The following is a 27,826-nucleotide window of genomic DNA, read 5'->3' as shown; positions in this document are numbered from 1 at the left end:
GACTTCATTCCTTTGGATTTTCTTTGGTCTATTTAGCAACTAATAAGGAAATCTAGGAATCAGATGGAAGTAATGTTTTGAGTCAGAATAACCCAAATTCCATCAAGTATCAAGGGTGGTGGTAACCAAAATAAGGCTTTTGTAGGAATTTGTGATCCCTCAAAAACCAAATTCAAGGATTTCAAATAACCAAACAGATGAGAAAAATATTCCATCAAATCCTAACAACCCACATTTTCCTACCTGTTTTCCTTCATATGAACAACCCATAATCTTATTTCTACTTCCTAAATCAAAAGCAAAACAAAACTACCTTCTTTACTACATGCTGAGAGAAGTCAGTGAAATGGCCTAACAAGGAGAAGTTTGGGTTCATTAAAACAAGCTAACTAACCTATTGTTGAAAGTACTCTATGAAAGACCTCAATAACATAAGAGAAATTGTAGTGCAGACTGCAGAATGAAGTCATGAACTGAAGAGCAATGAGAAGTTCACATCAGTAGGAAAATCTAAAATCACATGGTTTTGACATTAATTAAGAATGACACTCAAAGTACAACATTTTTACAATCTCATGGAATTTTCGCACGATAAGTTTTAATTTGTATGTTTACTTATTCATAAGTTGAAGGACTACCTCTACAATCAAATGATAAATTTTCTAACCATGAATCATCTACGAGAAGAGGTGAAGATTCTAGCTCGGTTGGCCATTCAGAACTAACATCTATTTCATCATAAATAATGGGTTTACATTTCCCATCCCTATTTTGAGTAATAGCTTGTAATCGGAGATTGCTGTGCACAAAAACTAAGTCATTGAACTTTTCTTGCTCCATTCTGTTTCTTTTTGTCGTATATATATTCTCGAAAGTGCTCCAGTTCCATTTACACCAGTAAGAACTGCAAGGCTGAGTAAGTATTCGAAGTGCAGCTCGCTGCAGCGTAGGAACTTCATAACCATATCCTGCCCACCAATCACCTATGTATGGGATTCAAAATTAGACAAGTAAAACTCCATACTAAGGATATTAATTAGATTAAGAAAGAAGTATGCAAATCCGGAATAGATTTTAGACCAAAGGTTTGTTTCAAATTACAAATTTATAGTTATTCTGAGTATTCAGAATCTGACTTTGGTAGGTACAGGAATAAAACAATTTTGTTTTCTTCTTATCTATATTACTCATTTAGTGTCTGTGGACTATCTGTTTCGAGTAACCAAAACATTTTATTCAAACAAGAAGTTTAAAACTTGGATAAGAAACCACCCACATAGATGGATTATCTGATGTACACAACGTTGATGGTTTAATCATCAATTTGGTAGGAAAATCCAATGACCAAACAGCAAGAACGAAAATTTCTTGTGATTCTCTCGCTTAGTTTACCATTATTTTGCAAGATGAAAGCCAAAAAAGAACTATGAAGATAATAACAGTAAAATAAAAAAACCATTCACAGATAATGAGACTAACCTGGGGAATTGAGCGTCCTTCCCATGACTGCAAACTCACTGCCAAAAGCTCCTTTGGCATTTATATACATAGGATGCTCTTTCGTGAATTCAATCTTATCTTTATCCTCAATCAGCATCTTCATCATGGCTTCTTGAAAACCATTTCTCATCTTCAAATCAATCTTAAAACTGGAACCATGGAAGATAGAAGGATTAAGGAATGCTGCAGCTGCATGAAGTGGTGAGTGAAGCTGCAAATTCCATCTTCTGTCAATTATATCCCAAATTGGTTTGTATTTTCCTTCAATCCCGTTATAATATGCTTTAATCTGAAGTTTTGCCCGTTCAATTCCCTCGTATACATATCCCATGGCAGGCATATCCCCATCTACAATTCTCAAAACTTTAACAAGTGGCTCTGTTATACTTACAGCTTCATGTGCCATACTCCAAAATTTCTCTAAATACAACAATGACTTTATAGCTTGAGCTTCTGTTTTTCTGCTATGCACAGACGATAACCAGTCTGTATGTGAAAACATATGCTTTAGATTGTCCTCTTGAATCACCAGGGTTCGAAGTGACAATAAATGTGTAACAAATCTTGTGATTCTTGGTCTGATTAGTTCTTTTCCTCCAGTAAATTTCCTCATCATGTTTAGAATCCATGCATGACTATATATGTATCTTGTGATAGTCATTGCTTCCTTCAATACCTCACCCACCCATTCTTGTTTACAAATATCCTCCAGCATTTTATCGATGCAATTTGAAGCACAGGGAGACCAAAATAATGAAGTGTATTTGGACATGAGAAGTCTACCAGCAAGAACCCAACTAGGACCACTATCTGTTACTACTTGAACAACATTTTCCAGGCCAACTTCCAAAACAACCGATTCGAGTAGCTCACACAAGTAATGAGCATCATCAGAACTGGATGAAATATCGACTGATTTAAGAAACAACGTCCCTTTCGGACATGCAACGGAAAACACTACAAGTGATCTACTCCTTCCATCTGACCAGCAATCTGCCAAGATTGTACAACCAGTTTCTCTCCACTCGTCCCTAAATTTCGTATAGTTATCATTTATTTCACCTTTAACCTTTTCCAAGAGATTGGTTCTTAACTTATCATAACTTGGGGGTTTATAGCCTATACCACACTCAGCTACAGCTTCCACCATTTCCTGATAATATATGGATTTAGAAGCACTAAACGGAATAGAATTATGAAAGAAAAATAAAGCCATCTTTTTATCAGCGTCTTCATGCTTTTGATTTTCACCATCATCTTGCGGTTGTGCACTTAATGAAGGGTGTGGAAATAACAAAGACGGACACGTACTACCATGTTGCCCGCTAGATGCAGGATTCGGATGAAAATCTTCACTTCCGGAGGAGCTATCTTGAGGACCATTATTGGTTAATCGCTCTACTTTGGCTCTCTTAGGAGTCTTTTGTTTCTTCGGTGCACTTAATACGTTTTGTATTAAGTCCCTTACTTGATTGGGGACCTGAGTACAGGGAACTATATCTTTATTCTTGATTTGGGCCAGATGAAACTTCATCCGATAAACACCTCCACTGAATTCTCTTTGGCAATAATTACACCTAACTTTCTGTCGGGTTGCATCAACCAAAACACAGTGCTCCCAACAGGCATCTCTTCCTCTGACCATTATCCTGCAATAAATATGGAAAAGGTATTGTGATCTGTATTTTGCCGTAACCCTTAGCAAAGAACTTTCGAGAAATAACTACAGAGTAAAAACCTTAGACCTATGTGCTTTACTTATATTGGCTCACTTCTCGAAGTCAAAACTTCGAAATACTGAAGGTTGCTAAAAGAAAAACTAGCAAATTGATACTCCAAAATTGAACAATGAAGTACAGATTATTGCTGCAGATTGCTTGCAATCCTAATTCCGTAGTTAGTTTGTGATGTAAACTTGTCGGGATATCATATATTTCTTTTGAAGAAAACTAAGAAGGGGAATCTCTTTCCCTAAAGAATGATGTGACTTCATTTATCTACATATTGAAGACTGTGTTTTCAACTGTCAGTCCTTGCCTATGTTTATAATTGAAAAGAAGCTACTACCCTAGCCACTAACAAAACAAAAAATTGACAAACTAGTTCATCAAATAGTAACTTTCTACAACAGTTCTATCAGAAGAAGAGACTACCTCAACACAGTACATAACATTCACTCGTGCAAACATTCACTTCACATAGTACATAACATAACTGTACTAGGAAAAGAACGATTATAAACAAGATACTGTTGAATCCTTCAGATCGGAAAGTACTCAAGAATCCTTCTTATATATTCTTGAAAAAGAACTAGGCCGCCTTTAAATTCTCTTAATTCTTAAACCACAGTGCAACATCAGTTAAGAGATTGGAATACCTCATGCATACAAGAATCTCATGGATAATTATTGTACCTATAAAAATATTTATGTCAAGTGGAGTCCTAATTTCTTTATTTGGAACTCAATAGGAAATCAGACACAGTTTTTCAAATTTATTTGTCATAAAGATGAAATCGGAAACAAGATATATATCTATACAGGGTTCAGTGGCCCATTTATATATCTACTTCTTAGCCAAAGAAAACATTTATCTGTATTCCTTCACAAACGAGAGACAGTATTTATTTTTTAGACTAGTTTATTAACAATTGATTCTACAATTCTACTAAATGACCTATTTGTAATAGGTAAAGCAAAACTTTCAATTGGTAATACTATTTTTGTGATGCACGTTGAAGGAGGGAAAAACTTTATCTTCAGAGACGGAAGAAGCTCTTTGGACACAATAACAGAAACCATTACACTGTAACCTTTCAAAACGACTCTTTCGTTGGAAGAGAGAAAGGAATGGGCCAAATGTTGTCTTTTAATCATTTTGTCGTAGATTTGGAGGCTAAGTTAGTAGCCACATTATAAACTTTTCCCTTCCATTGTCCTCGGAAGTCCTGACACCTTGTGGGAGGCTTCCTTTCTTTGCATGGTTTAATATTAATTCAAATTCTCAAAAACAAATGGTGATAGTAGTTTAATACTAACAAAATAGAGAATTCGGGATTATATTTTGATGTGCATTTCAAGTCTTTGATCTGCACGAAATTTACATTAAATAAAAAACTGAATACTTTTCGCATATGCAAACTCAGTTATAGTACATAATCCGAGTGCATTCAGTTTTCTCTAGAACTGCTAAAAATCCAAAGACTTAACCGCTCAAAAGTTGCAAGCCTTGCGACAAAAACTTCCCCTAAGGATCACAATGTTAATACAAAAGATAGAAATGTGAACGTGTCAAGCCCCTAAAGTATGCTATAATGAGAAATAGATGAAAGCATACTATATTTCCCAAATATGTAAGTCGTAATGCCATTGCAACTACGAGACATGCAATAACGGTTGCTTTTTTGCTTACCCATTTAATCTTGAGGTCTGTAGATACCCCCACAAGATGAATTAATGAAATCGAATTAACAATTACCAACTAAACGCTCGGCGAGTCGGCCTCTCTATCCATTTAGAAAACAATGATCGCCAACTTTATGTCCATGATAACCATAATGTCCATGGTTGGTACTTGGTAGGCATAATCGCCCCCCACCCTGTTTCTTTTTTGAATGTAATTTTCAACTTTGATGCCAGATGACTCAAAACTCGAGTTCTGTTATACAATCTGACATATTAAGATAGCATTTCCTAAATACAGATTTTCAAGTTTCTACTCAGTTATCAAGTCCAATGATTTTATCTAATCATCTCTTAATTTTGTTTTACTTCTTATATTACACACTTTTGACTTGTTAATCACAATGCTTATAAACTAAAGCTCTAATATATTTGGTAAGTGAACAAATTATGATAATTCAAGCTGATATAGAGTAATATATTTGGTAACTAAACTAGCTGAAGATTATTAATGTTTGACCCCCAAAAAAAGGAAAGATCTAATTCTTCTTTAAATGAAAGAAAAGAGCAAAACAAGCTGAAACAGATCAAACCATGTACTAAAGAGAAAATCCAAGCTGTGTTATGAACGGATTGTAAAACCCTAGAGACTGAAAGTATGAATGTTGAAATTGAAATGGAAGGATGAGGTAAGAAGTAACCTGGTTTCAAAGAGGGATCCGATGTGTTTGTTTAGGTTTAGCAAAGGTAGCTGAAACCAGTAGAGAGAAGTGATCGGAAGCTGTCCGAATCGGTGGGAGGAAGACGAGAAGAACGAGGAAATGAAAACCACGGCGATAAATTGGAGTGATCGCGAGGCAGAGACCGAGGAGTTGGCGTAGAATTTCGTCCTTCGTTTCTCACGTGCGTGCGAGTGAGAAACAAACTAACTGCGCTCTGTTTGGAATAGAGTAGCTTTATTAGGGTCATGTTTTGGAAAAATAAAAAAATTCAGGGGAATAAATTATCAATGGGCGGAAAACTAAAAATATTCCCCCAAACACACCCTCTAACACACACCCTCTAACACACCCTCTATTTTGTGTCATCAGTATATTAGCCGGCCTTCGAAACTCGTCGGAATCTTATCTTTTCTCTCTCTCTCTTCTCCCTCTCTTCTCTTTCTCCCTTCGCTCGAACTCGTCTGGTTTGAAGTAACTAGACTCGTCTGCAGGGGCGCGGGTAAAGGGATGCAACCGCACCAGACCCCTTTACCCAAAGGGGGATCCTTTTACCCATGAGTCAATAGTTGTTTTTCTTTTTTGGGATTGAAAACCCATCAGGTATTAGTTTAAATGGTAATAAGCTGGTCGAAGAGAGGTGAAAGAAGTTGAGCGAATTGACGCGCATAACGAGGATAATAAGTTTAGTGTACCTCCCCTTCACCTTCCCTCTAACTTTACTTATCTCTCTAGATTTGTTATCAGGTAACGAAGTAGAACCTATAACACTTCAATTACAAACACCAGTTTATATCAGTTTTCATTCATTTTCTTTCCCAGAAACAAGCAATAAAACTTTGCTTTACAAAAAAAATAGCTACAAGTCTATAACACATCTGATACTGGTGGTAAGTCTACTCACATGTCTAATTATTTATTTATTAGATCTTTCATGAAAAATGAATTATTAGATAGTAACATTAGTCCAATGTGAAAAGAAAACCAACTATATTATCTTTCTTAAAAAAAAAATCATGGAAAGTTTCTTCCTTTCTTATTCAATAATGTTGGAAAAGTCAATTGAAAGCTTATGTGTAAGAATAGTTGTTTGAGTACGTAAAGTGGGATCCGTACTATCTCGAAAATTTGTTACATCATTTTCTAAAACATATTTTATTTAGATAACGAGTCGTGAAGTTTGAGGGTCTCGGACAGTAGTTGTAATATATGTCATAGAAGTATTGGACACAATGGCCAATGTTGTCATTGTATAGTTAACTTGATATGTCTTATGTTAGTAATTAAGTGATTTTTTTTATATGATGGTGTTTTGTCAAAATAATATATTCGTACAATCATTTTCCTTATGAAAATAAAAGAAGTACAAAGTTAATATGGTTAGTTTGATCGTTCAAAATTTTTAAAATTTGTATTTAAATAATTTTGAATTTGTTTTCCATAAAGATATGAAAAAAATACTTTATCCTTCAAAAAATAGTGTAAAAGGGTCTCAAATTTTTTTTCGCATCAAGCCTCCGGATTTTCGGCCATACCAGTGCTCGTCTGGTTCGAAGAACAAACCAGATCTCGTCTTGTCTGGTTTAGTCTGGAAACTAGAGCTCCGTACGAAGGGGCTCATCCCCTTCGTCGAAGATATAGAGAGGAGAAAAAAAGAAAGATGTGAAAGGACGAAGTGTTGTCGGAGATGGTGGAGGTGTTGCCGGAATTTGTGGTGGAGGTCATCGGAGTTGCTAGTGGCAGTGGAAAAGGAAGAAGAATGAAAAAGAACTTGAAAAATATAAGTGTTTGCGTGATTGGGGGAAACAAAAAGTTTTAAATTTTTTTTGTTTCCACCCAAAACTTTGCACTCTGGAAAAAATCTTTATTTCCCCGTAACACCGACCTTCTATTAGGCACCACCATTTTGAGTAGGTCCGCCAAATGGGAGAAGAATTCAGATCAAGATTTTAAAAAGAAATTGTGGGTTTTGTAACAAAACTTTTTCTTCTTCCTCATCTCCCACCATCATCTCCAGCACAATCTTCGCCCACCACCACCATTTCTATATTCTCTTACTCTTTTACCTCTCTTCTTTTTCTCATCTCTCACGATTAATTTTTTTTTTCTCTCTTTGATAAATCTTTTTCTCTCTCTCTTAAACATTAACTTCCTCGTTCTCTCTCTCATTGATGAATCTTTTTTTCTCTCTCTCTCTCTAAAACGTTAACTTCCTCATTCTCTCAATCCTCCTCACTATTACCTTTGAAAGGGAAGGTTCCCTTTGCTAGATTTTCTTTTATCTCAAACAGAAGAAAAAGGTTTCAACCAAGGGTTTCGTCTGAAAACAGAAACCCTCAGTATATATTTTGCGTGGTCAGCTTATACGAGACTGGGTACATGAATATCGTGGTCGGCCGACCACGAGATATAAAGTACACATCTCGTGTCCAGTCGGCCACGAGATACCTGGGGGAGGTAGCCTGTCAACACACCATGAAACCATCGATCAAGGATTTTAGGGATTCAGACAAACCCTCCACGAGGGTCCTGAAACCCTTCCCCTTCATTTAAGACAAAGACGATTTCGACGAAGGAATTTGTCAAGAGTCGAATTCTTATTCATGTGAAAATCAAACATCAAACTAAAATAATATTATTTCCTGGGAATCACATCTCATTCTCGCGCGCCAAACTTGACCAAAATCCCTAACCCCATATCATATCTCTAGTTCATTATGATGAGAGTTAAGGGTATAATAGGAAAGTAAAATAATTATTTAACGGATAGAACGTCAAAAGGGAACAAACTTGCAATCAGAGAAAATGGGGGACTAATATGGAAGCTGGTCATCAGTTAACAAAATCAGAAGGGCAACTGCGCGAGAATGGAGCCCTAGGAAAAGAGGTTTCAGCGTTTCATGCCAATCCAACTTCGATAATCGGGGCTTAAGCTCAACGATTGATCTCCCGCGAAATCCTCATTTCTGTAAGTCAACCTACTCTCTTTCTCGCTCTAGATTTTGTAGTTTCATGTAATCTTGTTGTTAGATTGTTCTTTAATTTGTTCATTTACTCGGATAATCATAAAGCTTATGTGAAATACTTTCCCCTTGCCTGATCGATCCACTTTCCGGTCGTTTATCTTGGAAATCGAATTTTTGTGAAATATCTTCAATTTTATTTTCTTTCTTTATGTCTCTTGAATGAACGATGTTGCTTTATTCATGATCATGAATTTGAATCTTCACTCGTTGTTACCTTTCTATTTGATTTTAGGAATCAGATTTGGTATATGAAACTGTCCATAACAACAATAGTCAATTACATACAAATTATATTCGCTTATAGATCAAGACTTGTACCAGTAATAAGGATTCAGAGCTGATGGATATTGTTAAGGTGTATTTCCTATGCTATTATGTGACTGGGAGATAGTAATCAAGCTAAAATACCTAGAAATTTCATTTTTTTAATTTTTAAAAGGTTAGAAGAAGCTCTAAAAGGAATTTGAGTTGATGTCTGTGTTTATACAGTTTCTTACTAATTCATAGAAGGCTTTGAGTTTGGATATGGTTGAATGGAAGAGCAGTCTGCATTAGAACTTGTACATTTGGTATTTGATAATGTCCCATACGATGAGTATCTTTCCTTACTTCCTGAGTAGGTTGAATTAGTGAAAGAAGATCTCTTAGGGTGAGACCGTGTCTGTCCGTGTGAAAGAATGAGGTAATCTTTGGGAAATCAACCAAAGTTGAGAATCAAGCAGTATAGGAACAAGTAACTGATCAGTATATACGTACACATAAAGAGAGAAGGATACATCAGAGAAGTAGAGAAAAAGAAATAAAAAAGAGATAGAGATCGAAATAGAGGGAGGGAAGAGATAGAAGTAGAGAGACACCGTCATAGAAGTAGAGAAAAAGTATAACAAGAGGGAGAAATAAATCGGATGATGGAGTGAGGCTGGTGAACAGATAATATCAACAAGGGGTTTGAAGAAACATCTCTCTCTCTCTCTCTCTCTCTCTCTCACACACACACACACACTCACAGATACATACACGAAAAGTGGATTGCCTAGTCAGCTTACTCGTTGATACATGAGTTGGTCTTCAGACAAGTTAATCGCCACAACGCCACTCCAGTCCAGGTAGTTCCCAACAGCTTAGGTTGAGAAACACATTTCCTTTGTTCATGAGAATGTGGTTGTACTGATCTCCACTTCTCCTGTACCGCTACATCTCCATGACTTCAATCTTTGATGTGCACTGGATGATAGATGCTAGGAAAAAAAAAGAGCATCAAGAAATGAACCCAAATGTAGGCAAAAACGGTCATATAAGATTCTGGTATTTCGTATAGCACATTTTGATAAACATCCAATGGTTGTAATCCACTGATCATAATAAATTGGCCATGTTAGTTAATTTCCAAAGCCCAAGCATTGAGTTACTGAGATTAGGGGCCGGGATTTTTTTGTCAAATGGTTTTCTGAATGATCTGGCTTTTATATATGCTTTGGCATATGAATGATATATAATATATAATTGATAATTCTGGTGAGAATGTGAACTGTGTTTAACTTCATTTTCAGATTAGATTAAAGTTTAATGCTTGGACCCACTTAGGTATGCAGTACAACTTACTAAGGACCAAAATAGGATCGCTCCGGTACGTGGTACCGGTACCGGTACGCGGAACGCTACCATGTGAGTATCGGGTACGCTAGGGGTATACTTCTCCGGTACGCCATTTTCGAGTTCAGTACGTTTTGGACTATTTTTCATAGACAATAAATACTCTCTATGATGCATTTATAATAGATACACCTACTCTTAGACATCATTTCTCCATCAAACTTACAATCTAACAAGCCAATTAAAAAAGTTCTTGTGGTTTAACTACCCAATTAGTCGAATTTATAGTTTTCTACAAAGATTTTAGGTTAATTAAGACTAAAAATTCAGATACACTAATTGTGGGGTACTGGATCGCGAACCCACTCGAAAAGGGTACGAAATTCGGGTACGGTGAATCGGGTACGCGGTACGTAGGGTAGAGGAGAGTATCTGGTAACCTCGGACCAAATCTTCACCTGTATAAGTTAGAGACTTGTATTCATCCTTGGATCATGGTCCTCTAATATTCTGGTGCTGTTGATTTTACTAATTTTTGAACAATTTGAGTTGATATTGAAGAAGGAAGGATTTACAATCCCCTAAAGCTTAAGACTCTAGGGTGGATGCAGATTAAGCCTGCAGGATAAAAGTAAAGTAGTTACAGTGTTGCAATTAGAGCTTCACATTAAACAATTAAATCCAAAGGATTTGAATCTAGCCCATTTATCTCTTCGGTTCGTTCTACTTTTTATTTTTTACATGTGTTATAGATAAATACACAATGATAAGACACTTCATACGAGTTATTTTTATCATTATATGCTGCATATATAGTATTAAGTTGTGGGTTCTGAACAATCTCTGATGATGGATTCCAGCACATGAGCCTAAAGTTTAAGTCGTATATGTTATGTTAGTCTTATCTTGTGGTTATATTTCAGAAACTTTTCTCCTTTTGAAACATTTAACCTGCACATTGAAGAAATATTGTAGGTAGCATTCTGGTCATTTTCTATGACCGTGTATTCACGTCTATACTTCGTAAATGTATGAATTGATTGAGAGGATTCAAGTTCTCATTCAATAATATTAAATGGATTTATACTCGATTCAGATGCAAATAGTTCTAATCGAAATATTTCTATCGCCTTAGTTCTGTTTCATTATGCGTACGGAAAGTATATATCGTTTTGGCTCTAAAACCAACCTAGGTAGGCAAATTGATTATAAGGTCTAACTTATTTAGTCTAGAAACTTAATTGTTGTTTGGGTTTTTGTTCCACATTTTACCACCTGAATAAAGCATCCCACACCCCTATTTCATGCCTCTAAGAGGAAATGTGGAAGACGTAAATGGCATACATCATCAAGAAATATCCGTACCTACAGATATTAAGTTTTCACTTAGGAGGAAACGTCGTGCTTCGGCTGTTTGTGCCCGAGTCATCAACAATTCTGATGAGTATAAAGCTTAAATTAGCTTCATCTTTGCTTTTCCAGTTCTCTTTAAGTTATATGCATAACTGAAAACGTTATATTCTCAGACTTCGTTTTTTTTATTAATGATCTTTGATCTTGTGGCATTTGTTCTCTGATATTTGCGGGACAGTAGTTCTTCATTGATATTGAATATTGAGCATCAGAAAGTAATGTTAACTTGTAATATTGCATTGTCAATGTTTTAATCAGGTTGAAGGAGATCAAAATCACAGTAGACAATCATGGGTGAATCATATACAATTCAGATTAGCCCAAACCTCATTACTCAGCTTACTAACAACGGAGACAAATCGAAGAAGAAAACTAGGAAACCTAAGCCAAAGATCCCACAAGAGAAACCGAAGAAGCCAACTTCTGACAATTTCGAGGCAAACAAGGGTGCAAAAGTAGGTGCAGGATGGCCAATTCAACCTCCAATATTCATGCCAATTCAACCATCGCCACCCCAAGTTGCAAATGCAGAGTTGGAAGCCATTAAATCTGTTCTGAATGAGAGTGAAAAAGTTGTAGAGAGGTTGCAAAAACAAGAGGAAAATATGCTGCAGGAAGTAACAGTAAGAGCCAAAGAACTCCATGATAAAGAATTCAAGCTTCCATACCAGAAACCAATTCCATGTTTGAGTGAGAAACAATCTTGCCTGGATTGTTACAAAGAAAATGCCAAGAACCCTCTGAAATGTGGCTCGGTAGTTCGAAGATTTGCAGAGTGTGCTCGTATTGTTCGGCAGCAGGCGCACTCTTCAGCTAGTTGAGATAAAATTGATTTTCAGAACATAAACTCAGGCTGGAATTATAAGCATTTGCTTCGGTTACTGGTACGAGTAATCTTTACTGAGATTTTTGTCAATAAATCAACTGTACTGTTTCTCTGTCTACTTTTAATTCATGACATATACTGGTTTTGTATTTTGAAATGGATTTGGGGAATTTTAGATCATTCCAAATGTTAATTGACTGATTTACTTGAAACTTGTCATCTCATGAAGGTTGATTGATAGAGGCCAAATTGTTTTCTCGATCATGTTTTCTTAACTCTGAATTTTAGAGGTGTATCATACAATTAGATCTTGCTTGCTTTGGTTTGTTTCTCATTATTCATTCAGAGTTGTGGTATGATAGTTATGTATTTATGTCATCCTTTAACATGCATATTCATGATCGTTTTCTTAAAAGAAAATGATAGTGGACAAAATTTTTTTGACACTAGATCATCTAACTTGATCTTGGACACTTCATAGAGACACTTTCCCAAAATTCCGAAGGAGGGGAGGCAAAAGTGAGATTCTACTTCTAATTTCTGTGCTAACAAGAACAATGTCAATAGGACATTAGTAATTGAGATATATCACAGTTGCAAGTTAAGAAAGAAATGTCAATTTTCTACAAATATATCATAGGAGTGCCTATACATGCTCCCAAAAATTACTTTTGGCCCGCTTCCCCGTTCACGCCCCACGGAATAGGGCAGTTGGGGCGGTATTGGGCTTGAACAACATGGACTTAGACCAGTCCAAATGCTTCAAACTGTTCAGTCTGAGACTCACAAGAAGTGTCGAGAGTAAAGGTGGGTCTGAGTAAGGAATAGTAAACCGCTAGCCACACTTGCACTCTACTACACAATATAATTAAATTCTCTTTTATAATATACATAAATAAGTTGTGATCAATCTATTCAACACAGAAGTCTATATCGATTAAATGTTACGAAAATGTAGTCAAAATATGTCTCTCCTTTCTATCACTTTTGAATTAAGTTGTTCAAGTATTAAAAGATTAAGAATAAGACAGACAGTGGCACACCACTAATTCTTCATCGTGAGATTATTATACACCCACGAAGTCATGGAGGACTTGTCAAAACACCCGGATCAATTTTTCTATTTATTATTGTAGTTGTGTAGGTAGTTATTTTAATTCTTCAAAATTTCAAAACCGAGTGAGAAGGTTCTCATTTTATTTTTTAAATTTTTAAATTAAGGAAGTTATGCTTTTAAATTCACTAAATCATATAAACTACTTGTTTCAACCAAAAAAAATAAAAATATAAACTACTATTTCCTACAAGAATTAGAAAGCAAAAATCTCTAGCCATGGGCCATGGGCCATGGGCCATGGGCCATGGGTGTACTTAGGGCTAAATGTCGTTTGGTAGATTGATCACATTGGCAGGGATGAAGAATAACTGTCTACATGTAATAAAATTTTTTTTGTTGCAAATGATGGTCCCCTTTAACAAATTCTAGTTTTGTTGACCAACTGTCGTATAGCGCGGGGGCTAGACCGAGGTCCTGCTCCCGCTCCCGTTCCTTCTTGTGCTCTGTGTCTGAGACATCTCGCGAGTCTCGAGATCTTGGAGAGGACGACGCGTTAGTGTCGTCTCTCGCAGAGGACGCGGGATGCACGACATCAGCTGATTCGCTCCGTACGAGGGGCTAATACGTGGGACTTGTTTAGTTGCCTTCGCAGAAGGTATCCGACACAGGACCGTACATTGGCCTGGCACTCCATGGTGCCACGTGGCAATCTATAGTGTTGAAGCTGGATGAAGTATTCACCCGGCCACCTACTCAACATCTTGACACGGTTTTCTCCTTATCAACAAAAGTTGCCGTTGATCTTCCCTAACTTTTAACCGTCGATGCTCGATTTTCCCGCGAAAACTTATATCCCCCCTCTCTCTCTCCTCTCTCTCCTCTCTCTTCTCTCTCTCTCTATTACTCAACAGACACTCTGACCAACGCCATGAAGAAGAACTGATAATACCCACCACCTCCATTATCAATGTCCAACAATTTACCTTCATCATCATCATCTAATGATCCAAGCAAAGATCATAACAATTCCAACGACCTAGATTCATCTGAACCAGCAGTTCCACCTGATAAGAAAGACCCATCTTCCATTGCCAAATCTAAGCTCAGGAAAATCCCTCCTATTCCAATTCGTCGAAGCAACAATCATATTAAAGATGAAAACCCTAATCGAATTTCAGAAGAAGTTGGTGATTATGATGAATCTACTAGTTCTTCCCCAATTCTTGCATCTTCTCTTGGACTCAATCATATTCGTACTAGATCTGATTCTCCTTCTCCTATACCTTCTCGATTTTCAACCGCGGCTTCTGTTTCTTCTCTCATTGATAAGAAGGATAAAGATGGAGTTGATATTAAAGCTAAATGGACGCTTTCTCGTGAATCAGGTACCAAACCCTAATCAAAATTTCAGATTTTTTCACCTAAATGTAGATATTAATTGTGGGTTTTCATTAATTCATTGGATTGTTAAAAGTCAATTTTGATTTGTTGCTGAAAGGAAGATTCAATTTCTTGTAGTGAAGAAGAGTCAATGGACTCAATCCAAATCATTAAGAGTTCCATTTGTTCTATCTCCAGGATTACAGGTAATCATTTAATCCTGAGTTAGGGTTTTTTGAGCTGAGAAAAAAGGAGAAAAATAAATAAATGGTATTTTGTAGCTAAAGAAATTGTTTGGTTTGTTTTACTATATTAGGGTTTGGACACAGCCAAGGAAATTCAGTCACCAAGATTTCAGGCAATACTTAGGGTTACTAGTGGACGTAGGAAGAGAACTCCTGCTGATGTTAAGAGCTTCTCTCATGAACTAAACTCGAAAGGTGTCCGTCCATTTCCGTTTTGGAAATCTCGTGCATTAGCTCATCCTGAGGTATATGAATTTGAAGTTTTCTTCGTCTTCTCGTTCAACCTATTTCATAGCTTAACTTTGTTCAAAGCTTTATTAGTTTCAATTTCGACATTGTAGGAGATAATGGCCATTATTAGGACAAAGTTCGACAGATTAAAGGAAGAGGTTAATTCAGACTTAGGTATTTTGGCTGGTGATTTAGTTGGCATACTAGAGAAGAATACAGATGCAAGTCCAGAATGGAGAGAGACACTAGAAGATTTGTTGGTTATAGCAAGGCAATGTGCTATGATGTCACCCACTGAGTTCTGGACGAAATGCGAAGCCATAGTTCAGAACTTAGATGATCGACGACAAGAACTGCCGATGGGAATCCTTAAACAAGCTCATACCCGAATTCTATTTATCCTCACAAGATGTACCCGTTTGCTGCAATTCCAGAAGGAAAGCCTTTTTGAAGATGCTCATATACTTGGGCTTCATCAGCTTAGTGATCTAGGAGTTTATTCCGAACAAATTTTTGGAGGTGGGCGTCAAGGGCCGAAAAGCTCAGTCAGTGGGAAGGAATCTACTGAGAAACACGGGAAGAAGGCTCACGGGCTAGAAAATCAAAACCAAGAACACGATCCTGATGATCCCGTGGATAGTGGTACTGCAAAAAGTGTTGATTCTTGCAGGGACCGAATTTCCTCTTGGAAAAAACTTCCGTCTGCAGCTGAGAAGAACCAACGGAAAGGCAATGATGAGATTGGTACCCCCTGCCAGGGAAACTTGGACTCTTTGCATCATTTAGATAGAACTGAAGTTAGCGTCGATGGGAATGATGTGAATACCCCAGAGTGCCTCAATGAAAGTGCAGATGTTTCTTCTAATGTGAAGAAGGTAACTTGGGGTACCTGGGGTGATCAAGAACATGTGATCTATGAGAATTCAATGATTTGTAGGATATGTGAGGTTGAGATACCAACAGTTCATGTTGAACTTCACTCTAGAATCTGCACAATTGCTGATAGATGTGATTTGAAAGGATTAACAGTAAATGAGCGACTCGAAAGAGTTGCTGAAACTCTTGAAAAGATCTTGGAGACCTGCACACCGAAAAGCTCAGATGCACCAGAAGGAAGTCCCGAGGTTGCTAAAGAATCCAACTCTATCACCACTGAAGAGGTTGATGGTTTGACAAAAAGGCACAGTAATGGGTGCTCTGAACACATGGTGGAATGTGTTCAAGAAACTAATAACACTTATGTTGTGGATGAGATGAAAGGTTCAACTGTAATATCATGTAAAACACGATCTACTTTGATTTCTGATCAGGGTATCGCACCATCACCTGCAAGCATGACCCCACGATCTCCACTATTGACACCAAGGACTAGTCAAATTGAATTGTTATTGAGCGGAAGAAGATTGATTTCAGAACATGAAAACTTTCATCAGGTACATTTTTCATGCAACACCTTCTGTAATGATAGATACGACATAATTTCCCAAAAACACCGTTGGCTCTGAATACCAATTTGATGTCGAAGCAAATTGGTAATCACATGAAGTTTCGTTCTAAGTTACTAAAGTTCTTATGTCTGATAACCATTTCCTACTAAAAATGTGTGGCACCACACACTAGACGAACAACCGCCTATGAGATGCCCTATTGTCGTTACTCTTATTGAAAGCAAGTACCTTTTCAACTTCAAATGAACATCTCATGTTCTTGTCTATAAAACTAATAGCATTACTATATACTAAAGATTCCATTTCCATTTGAGTGGCAGATACACAAGCTATTGGATATTGCTCGTTGTGTTGCTAGCGTGAACACCTCTGATTACAGCACGTTGGAGTATTTGGTTCTTCGCTTAGAAGACTTAAAATATGCTATCCAGGATAGGAAGGTTGATGCCCTCATTGTCGAAACATTTGGAAGACGGATAGAAAATCTATTGCAGTGAGTTCTATTCTTAATGCAAATATGTTTCTCAGTTACTCCTTGAGCTACAACAACTTAAGCTTGTTGTGAGATTCTTTGTGAAAATTTTAGGGAAAACTTTCCGTATTAACTCCTAATATTTATTCTGGTCATTTGCTGGGCATTCCTGTTAGCCATGTTTTTATGTTGGTTTGTCTTTCAATGTCTTGTTTAGTAGCTTCAATCATTTCCCCCCTCCATCCCGTCTAAAATCTGTCCCATACTCTCAACAGGGAAAAATATGTACATCTTTGCGGGGAGATAGATGATGAAAAAGTAGACTCATCTTGTGCTTTAGTTGATGAAGATAGTTCAGTTGACGATGAAACTATCCGTGGTAGTGTCCGAGCAAGCCCTTTGAATGCAAATGGAAAGGATAGGACTTCTATAGAAGATTTTGAAATAATAAAACCAATCAGTCGTGGTGCATTTGGTCGAGTTTTCCTAGCAAGGAAAAGAGCAACTGGTGACCTATTCGCCATAAAGGTATTAATATATATATATACATATATTTTAGCATGTAGATTATCCAGCTTGAAATTAGTTAAGTTCGATACTATATACGATTCTAGGATTATTTGACTAACATATCATGACCATGAAACTTTATAGGTTCTGAAAAAGGCTGATATGATTCGTAAAAATGCTGTTGAGAGCATTTTGGCTGAGCGTAATATTCTAATATCAGTTCGCAATCCCTTTGTGGTGAGCAAGCCCGTTATTTTTATCCCTTTATGATTTAAGTATATTTCTTCTCTAATGTTTATTCTAATCCTATTATGAACAGGTCAAATTTTTCTACTCCTTCACATGCAGGGAAAATCTCTATTTAGTCATGGAGTACTTGAATGGTGGAGATCTTTACTCATTATTGAGAAACTTAGGTTGTTTGGAAGAAGATATGGCCCGAGTATATATAGCAGAGCTCGTAAGGATGTGTTATTTTTACCAAGCCGATTTTAGTAGTTTTCTCGTGCACGTGCATGTATTAAATGTATTTTTTTAGGTGAAACATGTTTCTTGTTTTAACTTCTTCCAGGTTCTTGCATTGGAGTATTTGCACTCCATGAATGTGATTCATAGAGACCTAAAGCCAGACAACTTATTGATTGCTCATGATGGTCATATCAAGGTCAATATCTTGCAGATCTGTTTGAATTGTTTATACCTGTGGGTCTACTTGTTGATGCACATATAAGCTCGTATATTATTCCATCTTAGGACTATGATTTAAGATAAGGAGTGGTGAAGCTGATCATCTTGGTGTGTGAAGGATAGTACATTAAACAAAATCATCGACTCATTTGACCTACACATTTTGATTATACTTGATAACTTGTGATCTTTTTTCATGTACCAAATTGAAAACTTTTGATTCATAACTTCATAATGCAACACACCATTTGACTATAGATTATAGATTTAAGAAATAAATCAACTTATTTCGGTATTCATCATGCATTTTTCAAGAAAAATGCAAATCTTACTTACTAGACGTCTTTGAGGCAAACAATAAATAAATTACACTTTTATGTGTTAAGCCTACCATAACACGGAGGTGGAAGGCTAAATACCCCGTTTAGCCCTCATCTCGTAGGGCTCAGATGGAGATTATCCAAGGGATGATATGTTTTGAGAACAATCTCCTTCAAGGAAGATCTTCCTCCTACAATGCCACCTTGCTCTAAGATTTCTATGCTCATCAAAAGTTGGTTAATATTAACATTAAATGCATTGCTCGGAGATTAAGACTTCCAACAGATTTTAGAGGGGTCAGAAATCTTCAAACAATGCAAGTTACGAGGATGACCTAGGGAAGAGATGTATCTCGAATATTAGGGTTATTCTCATTTTGGTTCATGGAGGAGAGGAGAAGCAACCGTGATCTGAATTGGGTGAAGTATTCCAGTATAAATGGTCGCATGTGGTTGAACCGTTACAATAGATGATCTTGGTACTTCATGGTTATGGTTGAATGCTGAATAGTCAACCCCTTATTCCCATTCTGTTATCACGTCTAATGTATAATTGTCATGTCATCAACTATATTACTATAGGCGTAAGTTATGTTGCTAGGTATCTGTAAGCAACAGTGACGAATATCACCCTTTCGGATATTAAACACTTAAGTGCTACTGAAAGTACTCGTTCCTTGAATTAAGCTCTTCTTTAAAGGTGTTTTAAGTAAAATCTCTAATTTTTCGTATCTCTTCAACACAGCTCTAGACGTATATACTATTTATTCACAAGTCCTAAATCCTAATCCCTTCTGTTACAGTTGACAGATTTTGGGCTCTCAAAGGTGGGTCTTATAAATAGCACCGATGATCTTTCTGGTCCAGCAAACACTGCTCCTCTAGGAGATGATGAACCAAAAAATCCAGGACAACAAACAATTAAAAGAGAACAACGTCAGAAGCAATCAGCTGTTGGTACACCTGATTACTTAGCACCTGAGATACTTCTAGGAATGGGTCACGGTTCGTTAATTTTATCCGTTCATTCGCATTTGTTTGATCGACAGTCCCTTTTATTTTTCTATTGAATGTTCCTTGCATTTTGTTCTTGTAGGGACTACTGCAGATTGGTGGTCTGTGGGTGTAATTCTTTTTGAGCTGCTTGTGGGTATTCCACCATTTAATGCAGAGACCCCACAGGTAGACTTTACAGAAGCATTACATATGTATACGTCAGTTTTCTCTCATCGATGTTGTATCAGCAGCTGAGAGCGTTAAACCCGTAGAATAAAAATCAAAGTGACTTGATATTTATGAAAATGAATGTGGATTAGAGCATGATTTCTTCAATATCAGATATTTTCGTTATTTAATAGTATGGATTCATATCGATTACTGATAGATTTTTTCTTCTTGACAGCAAATTTTCGACAACATAATGAACAGAGATATACCCTGGCCTAATGTACCAGAGGAAATTAGCCCTGAAGCATATGACTTGATTGACCAGTAAGATTTATGACTACTCTATATATTGACTCAGATCGATCATACTTACGATGGTACATCTTTCTTCTCCAGGCTGCTGATTGAAAATCCAGTTCAAAGACTTGGAGCAACTGGAGCTAGAGAGGTAAGATCTCAAAGGTCCAATTTTGCAGATTTATTCCCATTTTTTGCACAGATAAAACTTAGAAATATGACAAAATATGACCCTTATGGTAGGTCAAGCGACATGCTTTCTTCAAGAACATCAACTGGGACACTCTCGCAAGACAAAAGGTGTTTGTTTGAACTCAGTTACTGTACAAAATTAAGTTGTCTATGATTTACAAAGGAAATATAACCGTGGGAAAGGAGTACCAGATTATGAGGGAAGGGAAGTGAAGAAGACAAGGTTTCCGGTACTCGCTCTACCTATCTTGGCCAGAAATACACGCCAATATTTCTCTTTGCACTGGGTACCCATGAAAACATGTGGAAATTGTGTGAATCTGTGCAACCCGTGCAGACTACTTGCTGTGCTTACATACTGTGTGTCTAACTTGTACAACCTCAAACATGGAGCTTAAAATACCAAAAAAAAAAAAAAAAAAAAAATCGATGGATCATTTTTGACAAAAGAAAATTTGCTTAGGGAGTTTTGGTTATTTTCCCCTTATTAAAGAAGTTTGCGAATCACATTAAGTAATTGACCTTAGCTGAAACCGACCCATTAACACCTAAAGATTTTGACAATGTTGTGCTATTGTTTGTTTTCAGGCTGCTTTTATTCCAGCAACAGAGTGTGCATATGATACGAGTTATTTCACAAGCCGTTACATATGGAGCTCAACTGATGAACACCTCAGTGTAGCAGCTAGTGATTTTGATGATATGACTGATTGCAGTATGTCCTGTAGCAGCGGCTCCTACAGCAACCAACATGATGAAGATGTAATTTCACAGTTTCATATTTATGACATACAAATTTGATCTTTCTCTTAATTTTCGAACTAATCATTGGATTGTTTGTAACAGCGCGATGAATGTGGTAATCTGGCAGACTTTGGAGGACCCAATCTTCAAGTCAAGTACTCCTTTAGCAATTTTTCTTTTAAGGTGAAAATATCTATTTTCAACTGTTTTTTCTGTAGTATGTGGATACCTAGCCCATGTAAACCTGTCGATGTTGTCCTTGATTAGCTGCCACCGCGTAACTCAGGGTTTTATTCCTGATACGAGCCATCACAGGCCCGCTTGTAAGGGTTTGACATCCCAAGGTACTGACGCTTTACCTGCAGTCCGGGTTTTGGGTACTCGCCTAAATGATTAGGGACGAAGCATGAGATCCCTCACATGCCACTTACTTGAGTTGGGGTCCCTCGTCCCTTAACACTGGTACAACCACCTCTATGCTAGTTAGGAGCAGCCTACTAGTGGTCCCCCCTAGAAAAATATAATATACGTTTTATTTTTAGGTCCTACACTAATTAGCCCGGGTTAATCTATCCATAAGATGAGCCTATATGAATAGCTTCCATCTATAGAAATTCCTCCTTCTTGTTTAAACTTTAAACCCATAAACAATGCTTACAGAAATCTTATATAATTCTTGTTATTGTGATCAGAACTTATCTCAGCTTGCTTCGATCAATTACGACTTTGTAGTAAAGAGTAGCCAGGAATCACCAGAAGCTTCCAAACACATGATCCCATGATTACGTACCGGATTGCTGATTCTCCTTATCAATCAACTTGATTTCTGCGTAACATTCAGTCAGCCCCATGAGCTTAATATTTGCTCACCGTCAGCGGAAATGAGTGGCTCTGATTGTGCTATGTTAGCGAGACCAAAGCTCGACTAGATAATCCTGGAGGCGAAGTCTGATAGCTCTCATTGTAATTCAATTGAAGAGTGATAAAGCTGGCCAAAGTAACAGATTCTTTTGCCTAGTTCTTTTATTATTTTGCAGAGAAGAAACAACTTTATCGGAAGTTCTCATTTTTAGCCACATTACCTGTATATATAAATGCTTTCTACACCACAAAGAAAAAAAACCGTTAACTGCTGGTCTTCTGTTTATAGCTTTTCATTACCCATGTGTTTACGAGCAAGTTCACTGCAGAAATTTCATGACATAGTACACTCTGTAATATGCAAGTTCTGCACCTCAAATTTTTGTTTCAAAATGGAGTGTGGCGGTCTCCGGGTTTCTGTAGCATAACAATATGCAGCATAATAATATCTTTTAGTGAACTAATGGTGGAAGGCCAAAACATCTATCTTTTCTATTCTTGCATTATTTTGGCAAATCTGGCCAATAATTTAGTTAATCAGGGGTATCTGAAGAGAAGGTTTAAACATCGAAATAGAATGATAAGGGTTGATAAAAGAATACTTAGGCTGGAGAAAGATGTATGCTAATCGGGCTGAGTACCCTCACAAAAGGTCAAAAAAATATTCGAACAAAAATTGATGACTTGTTTATTGCCAGATCATTCTGTTGTTTTCGAATATTATATTATATATTTATATATATAAAGACAGAGTTCCCTAGCCACCCAAACCACTAATATATTTATTCTAGATCTTAAAACATAAGATAAATCACCAAAATCCTACTTTGGTAACATTTATAAGACTGAAAACACATTGAGGAATGATTCTTCTGACTTCAGCTCCCGCATATCAGAGGCAGTGCCGTTGAAGAATAATGGTTGCAACAATGGAAAATGTAAGCTCATTTTGATATCTTTGCAGCCAATTCTCTTACCAACTTAGCAGCAACCATGGCAGTCATTCCATCTACAGTATCTCGTTGCGGATTGAACTCCACAACATCTGCACCTACGATATCACCTTGAATATTGTGCAGAATATTGAGAGCGTCCCGGAAAGAAAGTCCTCCTGGCTCTATGTGAGAAACTCCAGGTGCAAATGCAGGATCCAAACAATCAACATCTACCGATATGTATACACCTTTTACCCCTTCTCCTAGTTTCTGTCCAAAAATATGAGAAAAATAAGAACATTGGAGTATACTCATATCTTAATGTTGTTTCATTGATTAACCTTATCTATATAAACATTATCTCCAGTAATATTTGTTTTTTTCTAAGTCAGATTTGAAACGACTCGAGGTCTAAAGTGACTCGAGCCAAATTTCAGAATGTTTGTTATTTTAACTCGCGATGTCTGACTCATCTGAATCGTTTATTTGCACTGATTTGCGTAGGAAGACCTGCCAGACCTGGTTTATAAGGTGCTCGAACAACGAATAAGTATTCTCGAGGTAACTTTCCATAATTCATAAAGAAAAAGAAACGAACAAATGGTTTTCTTAACCAATCTTTGCAAAATATATTGGACGCTGAAAATTTTAGAGTGAGAAAAGATACCAAGTTCTCCAAGAATTCACGATCCCTCGAAAATGTTCGCATTTCATATTGCTCTACACCAAATCTTTTCCCTTGTTCACGGCCTTCACTATTTATTGATCTGATACCAACCTAAAGTTCCACAAGAATACCATTAATTACAAAAAGGAAAGGAAGTAGAAAGGCAAGTAAAACACGGCAACAATATGCATAGCATGCGACGAAACATCAGATAAAACGACGCTAGGCTCGCGAATCGAGACAAACAAGTGGGAAACTAGGACAAGCAAAACCTCGTTAACTTTTTGAGTGAAAAATTAGCCAGTTGTAGTTTTGTACTTGCAGAAACTATCGAGACAGTGAACTAGAAAAAGGGTTTATAAACAAAATATTACTTGCAGAAGGCGACGTGCATAACCACCCTCCATAATTCGAGCGAAAGAAGAAGCATGTGAATATTTGTTGCCTTCAAAAGCATCATAGATATCAGGATGAGCATCTAAATGAAGAATATCGACAGGTCCGCCAAGCTTCTCAGATATGGCTCTTACTACAGGATATGATATTGAATGGTCACCACCTAAAACTAATGGCCGTAACGGGTCCTGCAGAAGCAATTAAACATGTCAAAATTCAACTGCACATAAAAGGAAATAAGTGTTATCACTTGATAAAATTTTTCAAATCCCATACCCACTTACAGGCTCAACTAGTTATTGATCAATAAGAGTCCCAAACATCAAAAGTGCGTCGATATTTTTATATAATGTTATTGGATCAACTATCCATTATGAAGTACTTGGCAAAGTTGACTTACTTCTTCCATCACCAATTTGACAGAATCACTAACGATCTTCATCAATCTATCATCATCTACACCACAATCTCGGATCTCTTGAACGGGCAAGTCTCCGACATCACTAAGCACCCTTGGGTCAGTTAATTCTTTACCTGTTGAACCCAAAAGATTATGATCTTCTAGAGGAACACAAAAATAATAATAACATGAATAGAGAAAAGAAAAACATATCAATGTCATTATGTCAGACAGAAAAGATTGCAACAAGTTTGATGAAGAATTCAAGTTCTACCTTGACATTAGTAACATGCTACTAGAAGAGAAAACGATATACTTTGAGGTGGTGTTTCTTTTTTCTGATTCTTTGAATTTGACTTGTTTGACTCATTTGGATTGGATGGACTTAAAATTGACACAAATTAGCCTTCAGAATAGTCGGACATCTCCAACGAAAACAAACAATCTGAAATCTGACTCGACTCAACCCAGACCGCGACCCAGATTTTAGATGAAACTTACAGAAAAACAAACATACTTAAGACAGAATAACAAAACTTAACTAAGCTAATAGAAAACTGTAACATCGACATAAACTACAACTTTCTCAAGTGAGAGGATTACCTTCTTCAGTGGAGGAATTTGTGCTGCCACACCAGATAGCTTCCCTTATACGAGGAGGAGCGAAGGCAGGTCCTTGAAGGAAAGATGAATTATGCCCTAGAGGAACACCAAGAAGTGAAGCACATGCTACAGCTCCTCCTATGGCCCGCACAAGCTCTCCCTGAAGAAAACAAATATCAATTTCTAAATCATTTCTATCAAAACCCAAACACGAGAAGCATTTACCGAGACCGGTCAACACAACTACATACTCTATCATGGTAAATATTTATAAATGATAAACCGATAAACTCACCAAAAACAGTAACCTGCTTTTCTTAGTAGTTACTTATATGGAATCATAAGGTAAACAACGAAGTTTGCAAGCACGAAGAAATTCGAAACCTTCAATAACATGAAACAAAGAATTATATCTCATCATAAAGAGATTATAGCATACCTTAAGCTTTGCCCTCTCTCTAATAAGAGTAAGAGAAGCATCTATAACACGATTTTGCCCGTTTTCAATCAACGCCGGAGGAACATTAGCAGCAGCATTTAGTTTTTGCCAATAATGGATACCCCTCCTCCCTAGTTTCCACATACCTGTGAGATAAAATGACTTAAACCCATCACTATCTTCTTCGATAAAAATATAAATCTACAAGAATTATAAACAGAGGACAACATTCTTATGTTATTTTTTTTCCTCGTTGTCTGAATCTGAATCTTCTGGATCAAACTTACCCAAAATCAACCCAAATCAACATTCTGAAGTCTGACTAATCAATTTAGACCTAGAGTCAGATTTCAAATCTGACTTAAAAAAACAAACACAACCTACCTAAGGTATAAGTATGATTAACAAAATTGAGACCATAATAGCACTTTAGCAGAAAACAATTTTGGTTAAAACTAATGAGAATTCTAGGTTTTGGGTTCTATTTAGATTCACTTTCCATTCTTGGAAAAACAAAAAGAATTTTCCAAATTGATGACAAAATCAGGCCTTACCCGCCCCAGTCTCTCTTATTTCTAGCAACAAGTAGAGAAAATCAGTCTTTTGTTATTGTTGTTAGAACACCATAAAAAAGGTGATATACATATTTAAAAATCTCAAATTGAAATCATAAACGTTATAGTATTATCACATGTGAGATTTGAGTAGAATGGAAGAGAGATTGAAAATTCATACCTGGGAAAAGAAGATGAGAAAGAGATTTGAGTAGAAAGGAAGAGAGATTGAAAATTCATACCTGGGAAAAGAAGATGAGAAAGAGAGTGAGAGAGATTGATGATGAATGAAAACCCCTTAGTTTGGTGATACCTTCAAAGATAGAGATGACAAGAATGCTTTTTGGACGGAATTTGCTTTTACTATATGATCCTATTATATATACATGAAGAGAGAGTGAGAGAATACCTATACTGGATATTATTATTTAGCTTATTTCCCAAATAGTTCCCAACTTTGTGACCAGCTTCCTGTCTGTCCCCCTACAACACCGTTAACCAGTCATTACCTCTCTCTCTTCCATCTCATCACCTCTCTGGCACCTCATCTTCTCGCCACCTCATCGTCTTCACAGGCGAAGGTCACCGTCCGACTCATTTTCCGGCCGACAACCTTCAAACAAACTTTTTTTTCTCTCTCTCTAAAAAAAATACAGAGTAATAATTTTTTTATTTTCTCTCCGTCCTTTTACTTTTATTTTCACTAAAAACAATAATTTTTTTATTTTTATCTTCAGAGAAAATTTTTGGGGTTTGAAGGTCGTTGGCAGGAAAATTTGTCGGCCGGCGACCTTCGCCGGTAAAGACGATGAGGTGGCAGAGAGAGGTGCTGACTGATTAACGGTGTTATAACGGTAACTCAAAAAGGGGACCATCTGGATATTTTTTAATAAAGTAGGGAGCTAGACAGGAATCTAGTCACAAAGTAGGGGGCTATTTGAGAAATAATCTTATTATTTATTATTATTTATTGATAAAGAATGAATGTATTATTTTTTTTTTGTTGAACCGAAAGAATGAATGTTATTAGAGAATCCAAATAGATGGCTGTTATTATCCTCACATGTTTTATATATGTTTTTTGTCATCGACTCGAAGTGTAGTTGCTTTGTTCCGTCCCAAGGGGTGGACCATGATAAAGTGAGTGCAACGCTAAACGGTTCGAAGGGGTGGACCAAGATAAAGAGAGAATCAAGGCTAAACAATCCTCACATGTTTTCTATGTTTTTTGACTTGAACTGGAAGCTTAAATGCACCCAAAATCAAGGCTAAGCGATGGGGTAGGCCACCATAAAGAGAGAATCCAAATGCATGGATATTATTATCCTCACATGTTTTCTATGTTTTTGAAAATAGGCTCTAAGCGTAGTTACATTCAACAACAACGCTAAACCGCCCGAAGAGGCCGACCACATACAGAAAGCCAACTTGTTTGTCTAGGTCTGTGTTCGACATGTAGTAGTCGGTCTCACTTTTTGGTCATTTAACGTTTCTACGTCCAATATCGTATGAATACATCATGAATAAATACGTAAATTGAATAAGTCTGTCTTCTAACTACCAAAGAAAAATGGGCAAAATCGGGGGTAGCCGCATCCTGGCACTCCCTGGATCCGCCCCTGATGAACATATGAATGTTTCGTGGCCGGTCAACATTGACACAGGTAGCGGGTATGAACCCAATAAAACTCTCTCTGTAGCATACTGGACCCCTTTAGGCCAACCATGTAGACTGCTAAATGT

General features: G+C 36.9%; 4 protein-coding genes and 1 long non-coding RNA gene across 6 annotated transcripts; 2 read left to right on the top strand and 3 right to left on the bottom strand.

The window, feature by feature from the left end:
- Window positions 1-501: 501 nt before the first annotated feature.
- On the bottom strand, window positions 502-5,843 carry LOC147552521 (uncharacterized). The gene is made up of 3 exons (XM_086665343.1): window positions 5,603-5,843; window positions 1,480-3,149; window positions 502-983 (listed from the first exon to the last, which is right to left on the bottom strand). Exons 2-3 carry the CDS (start codon window positions 3,143-3,145, stop codon window positions 616-618), a joined length of 2,034 nt encoding a protein of 677 aa, XP_086521469.1. The 5' UTR covers window positions 3,146-3,149; window positions 5,603-5,843; the 3' UTR covers window positions 502-615.
- Window positions 5,844-8,454: 2,611 nt separating this feature from the next.
- Window positions 8,455-12,690, top strand: LOC147552520 (copper ion binding protein). Its single transcript, XM_086664797.1, has 2 exons — window positions 8,455-8,588; window positions 11,911-12,690. Exon 2 carries the CDS (start codon window positions 11,943-11,945, stop codon window positions 12,471-12,473), a length of 531 nt encoding a protein of 176 aa, XP_086520923.1. The 5' UTR covers window positions 8,455-8,588; window positions 11,911-11,942; the 3' UTR covers window positions 12,474-12,690.
- Window positions 8,629-12,812, bottom strand: LOC147552519 (uncharacterized). Its single transcript, XR_015236561.1, has 2 exons — window positions 10,680-12,812; window positions 8,629-10,247 (listed from the first exon to the last, which is right to left on the bottom strand). It is a non-coding gene; the product is annotated as an uncharacterized LOC147552519 (long non-coding RNA).
- Window positions 12,813-13,672: 860 nt separating this feature from the next.
- On the top strand, window positions 13,673-22,362 carry LOC147552518 (putative serine/threonine protein kinase IRE). Its single transcript, XM_086664794.1, has 17 exons — window positions 13,673-14,920; window positions 15,054-15,121; window positions 15,232-15,405; window positions 15,502-16,824; window positions 17,160-17,332; window positions 17,587-17,839; window positions 17,966-18,058; window positions 18,141-18,281; window positions 18,393-18,485; window positions 19,632-19,833; window positions 19,925-20,010; window positions 20,231-20,319; window positions 20,392-20,443; window positions 20,536-20,592; window positions 21,073-21,246; window positions 21,331-21,411; window positions 21,921-22,362. Exons 1-17 carry the CDS (start codon window positions 14,503-14,505, stop codon window positions 22,008-22,010), a joined length of 3,567 nt encoding a protein of 1,188 aa, XP_086520920.1. The 5' UTR covers window positions 13,673-14,502; the 3' UTR covers window positions 22,011-22,362.
- Window positions 22,363-22,771: 409 nt separating this feature from the next.
- Window positions 22,772-26,654, bottom strand: LOC147552517 (arginase 1, mitochondrial). 2 transcript variants are annotated; one of them, XM_086664796.1, is made up of 8 exons: window positions 26,355-26,417; window positions 26,265-26,289; window positions 25,530-25,675; window positions 25,091-25,250; window positions 24,488-24,621; window positions 24,066-24,275; window positions 23,692-23,802; window positions 22,772-23,294 (listed from the first exon to the last, which is right to left on the bottom strand). In XM_086664796.1, the coding sequence occupies exons 3-8, from the start codon at window positions 25,671-25,673 to the stop codon at window positions 23,034-23,036; spliced, it is 1,020 nt and encodes a 339-aa protein (XP_086520922.1). In that variant the 5' UTR covers window positions 25,674-25,675; window positions 26,265-26,289; window positions 26,355-26,417; the 3' UTR covers window positions 22,772-23,033. The 2 variants fall into 2 exon arrangements, with proteins under 2 accessions (XP_086520922.1, XP_086520921.1); XM_086664795.1 differs by lacking the exon at window positions 26,265-26,289 and having other exon boundaries at window positions 26,326-26,654.
- Window positions 26,655-27,826: the final 1,172 nt, after the last annotated feature.

The sequence above is a fragment of the Eschscholzia californica genome, unplaced genomic scaffold (genome assembly GCF_041429995.1).
Source record: "Eschscholzia californica isolate CP2 unplaced genomic scaffold, dmEscCali1.0.p SCAF_3, whole genome shotgun sequence".
NCBI classification, from domain to species: Eukaryota; Viridiplantae; Streptophyta; class Magnoliopsida; order Ranunculales; family Papaveraceae; genus Eschscholzia; species Eschscholzia californica.
The sequence above is the reverse complement of the archived record's forward strand: the minus strand, read 5'-3'. Positions and strand labels throughout refer to the sequence as shown.

Excerpts from the sequence above, each read along its gene's own strand:
- LOC147552520 (XM_086664797.1), top strand. The coding sequence starts at position 11,943 with ATGGGTGAATCATATACAATTCAGATTAGCCCAAACCTCATTACTCAG.
- LOC147552521 (XM_086665343.1), bottom strand. The coding sequence starts at position 3,145 with ATGGTCAGAGGAAGAGATGCCTGTTGGGAGCACTGTGTTTTGGTTGAT. Across the intron at positions 984-1,479 it reads AAGGACGCTCAATTCCCCAG|GTGATTGGTGGGCAGGATAT; the intron begins GTTAGTCTCATT and ends TCCCATACATAG.
- LOC147552517 (XM_086664795.1), bottom strand. The coding sequence starts at position 25,673 with ATGTGGAAACTAGGGAGGAGGGGTATCCATTATTGGCAAAAACTAAAT. Across the intron at positions 24,622-25,090 it reads AAATTCCTCCACTGAAGAAG|GTAAAGAATTAACTGACCCA; the intron begins GTAATCCTCTCA and ends TGGGTTCAACAG. Across the intron at positions 23,803-24,065 it reads ATGCACGTCGCCTTCTGCAA|GTTGGTATCAGATCAATAAA; the intron begins GTAATATTTTGT and ends GTGGAACTTTAG.
- LOC147552518 (XM_086664794.1), top strand. The coding sequence starts at position 14,503 with ATGTCCAACAATTTACCTTCATCATCATCATCTAATGATCCAAGCAAA. Across the intron at positions 18,059-18,140 it reads CAGTTCGCAATCCCTTTGTG|GTCAAATTTTTCTACTCCTT; the intron begins GTGAGCAAGCCC and ends TATTATGAACAG. Across the intron at positions 19,834-19,924 it reads ACTTCTAGGAATGGGTCACG|GGACTACTGCAGATTGGTGG; the intron begins GTTCGTTAATTT and ends TTGTTCTTGTAG.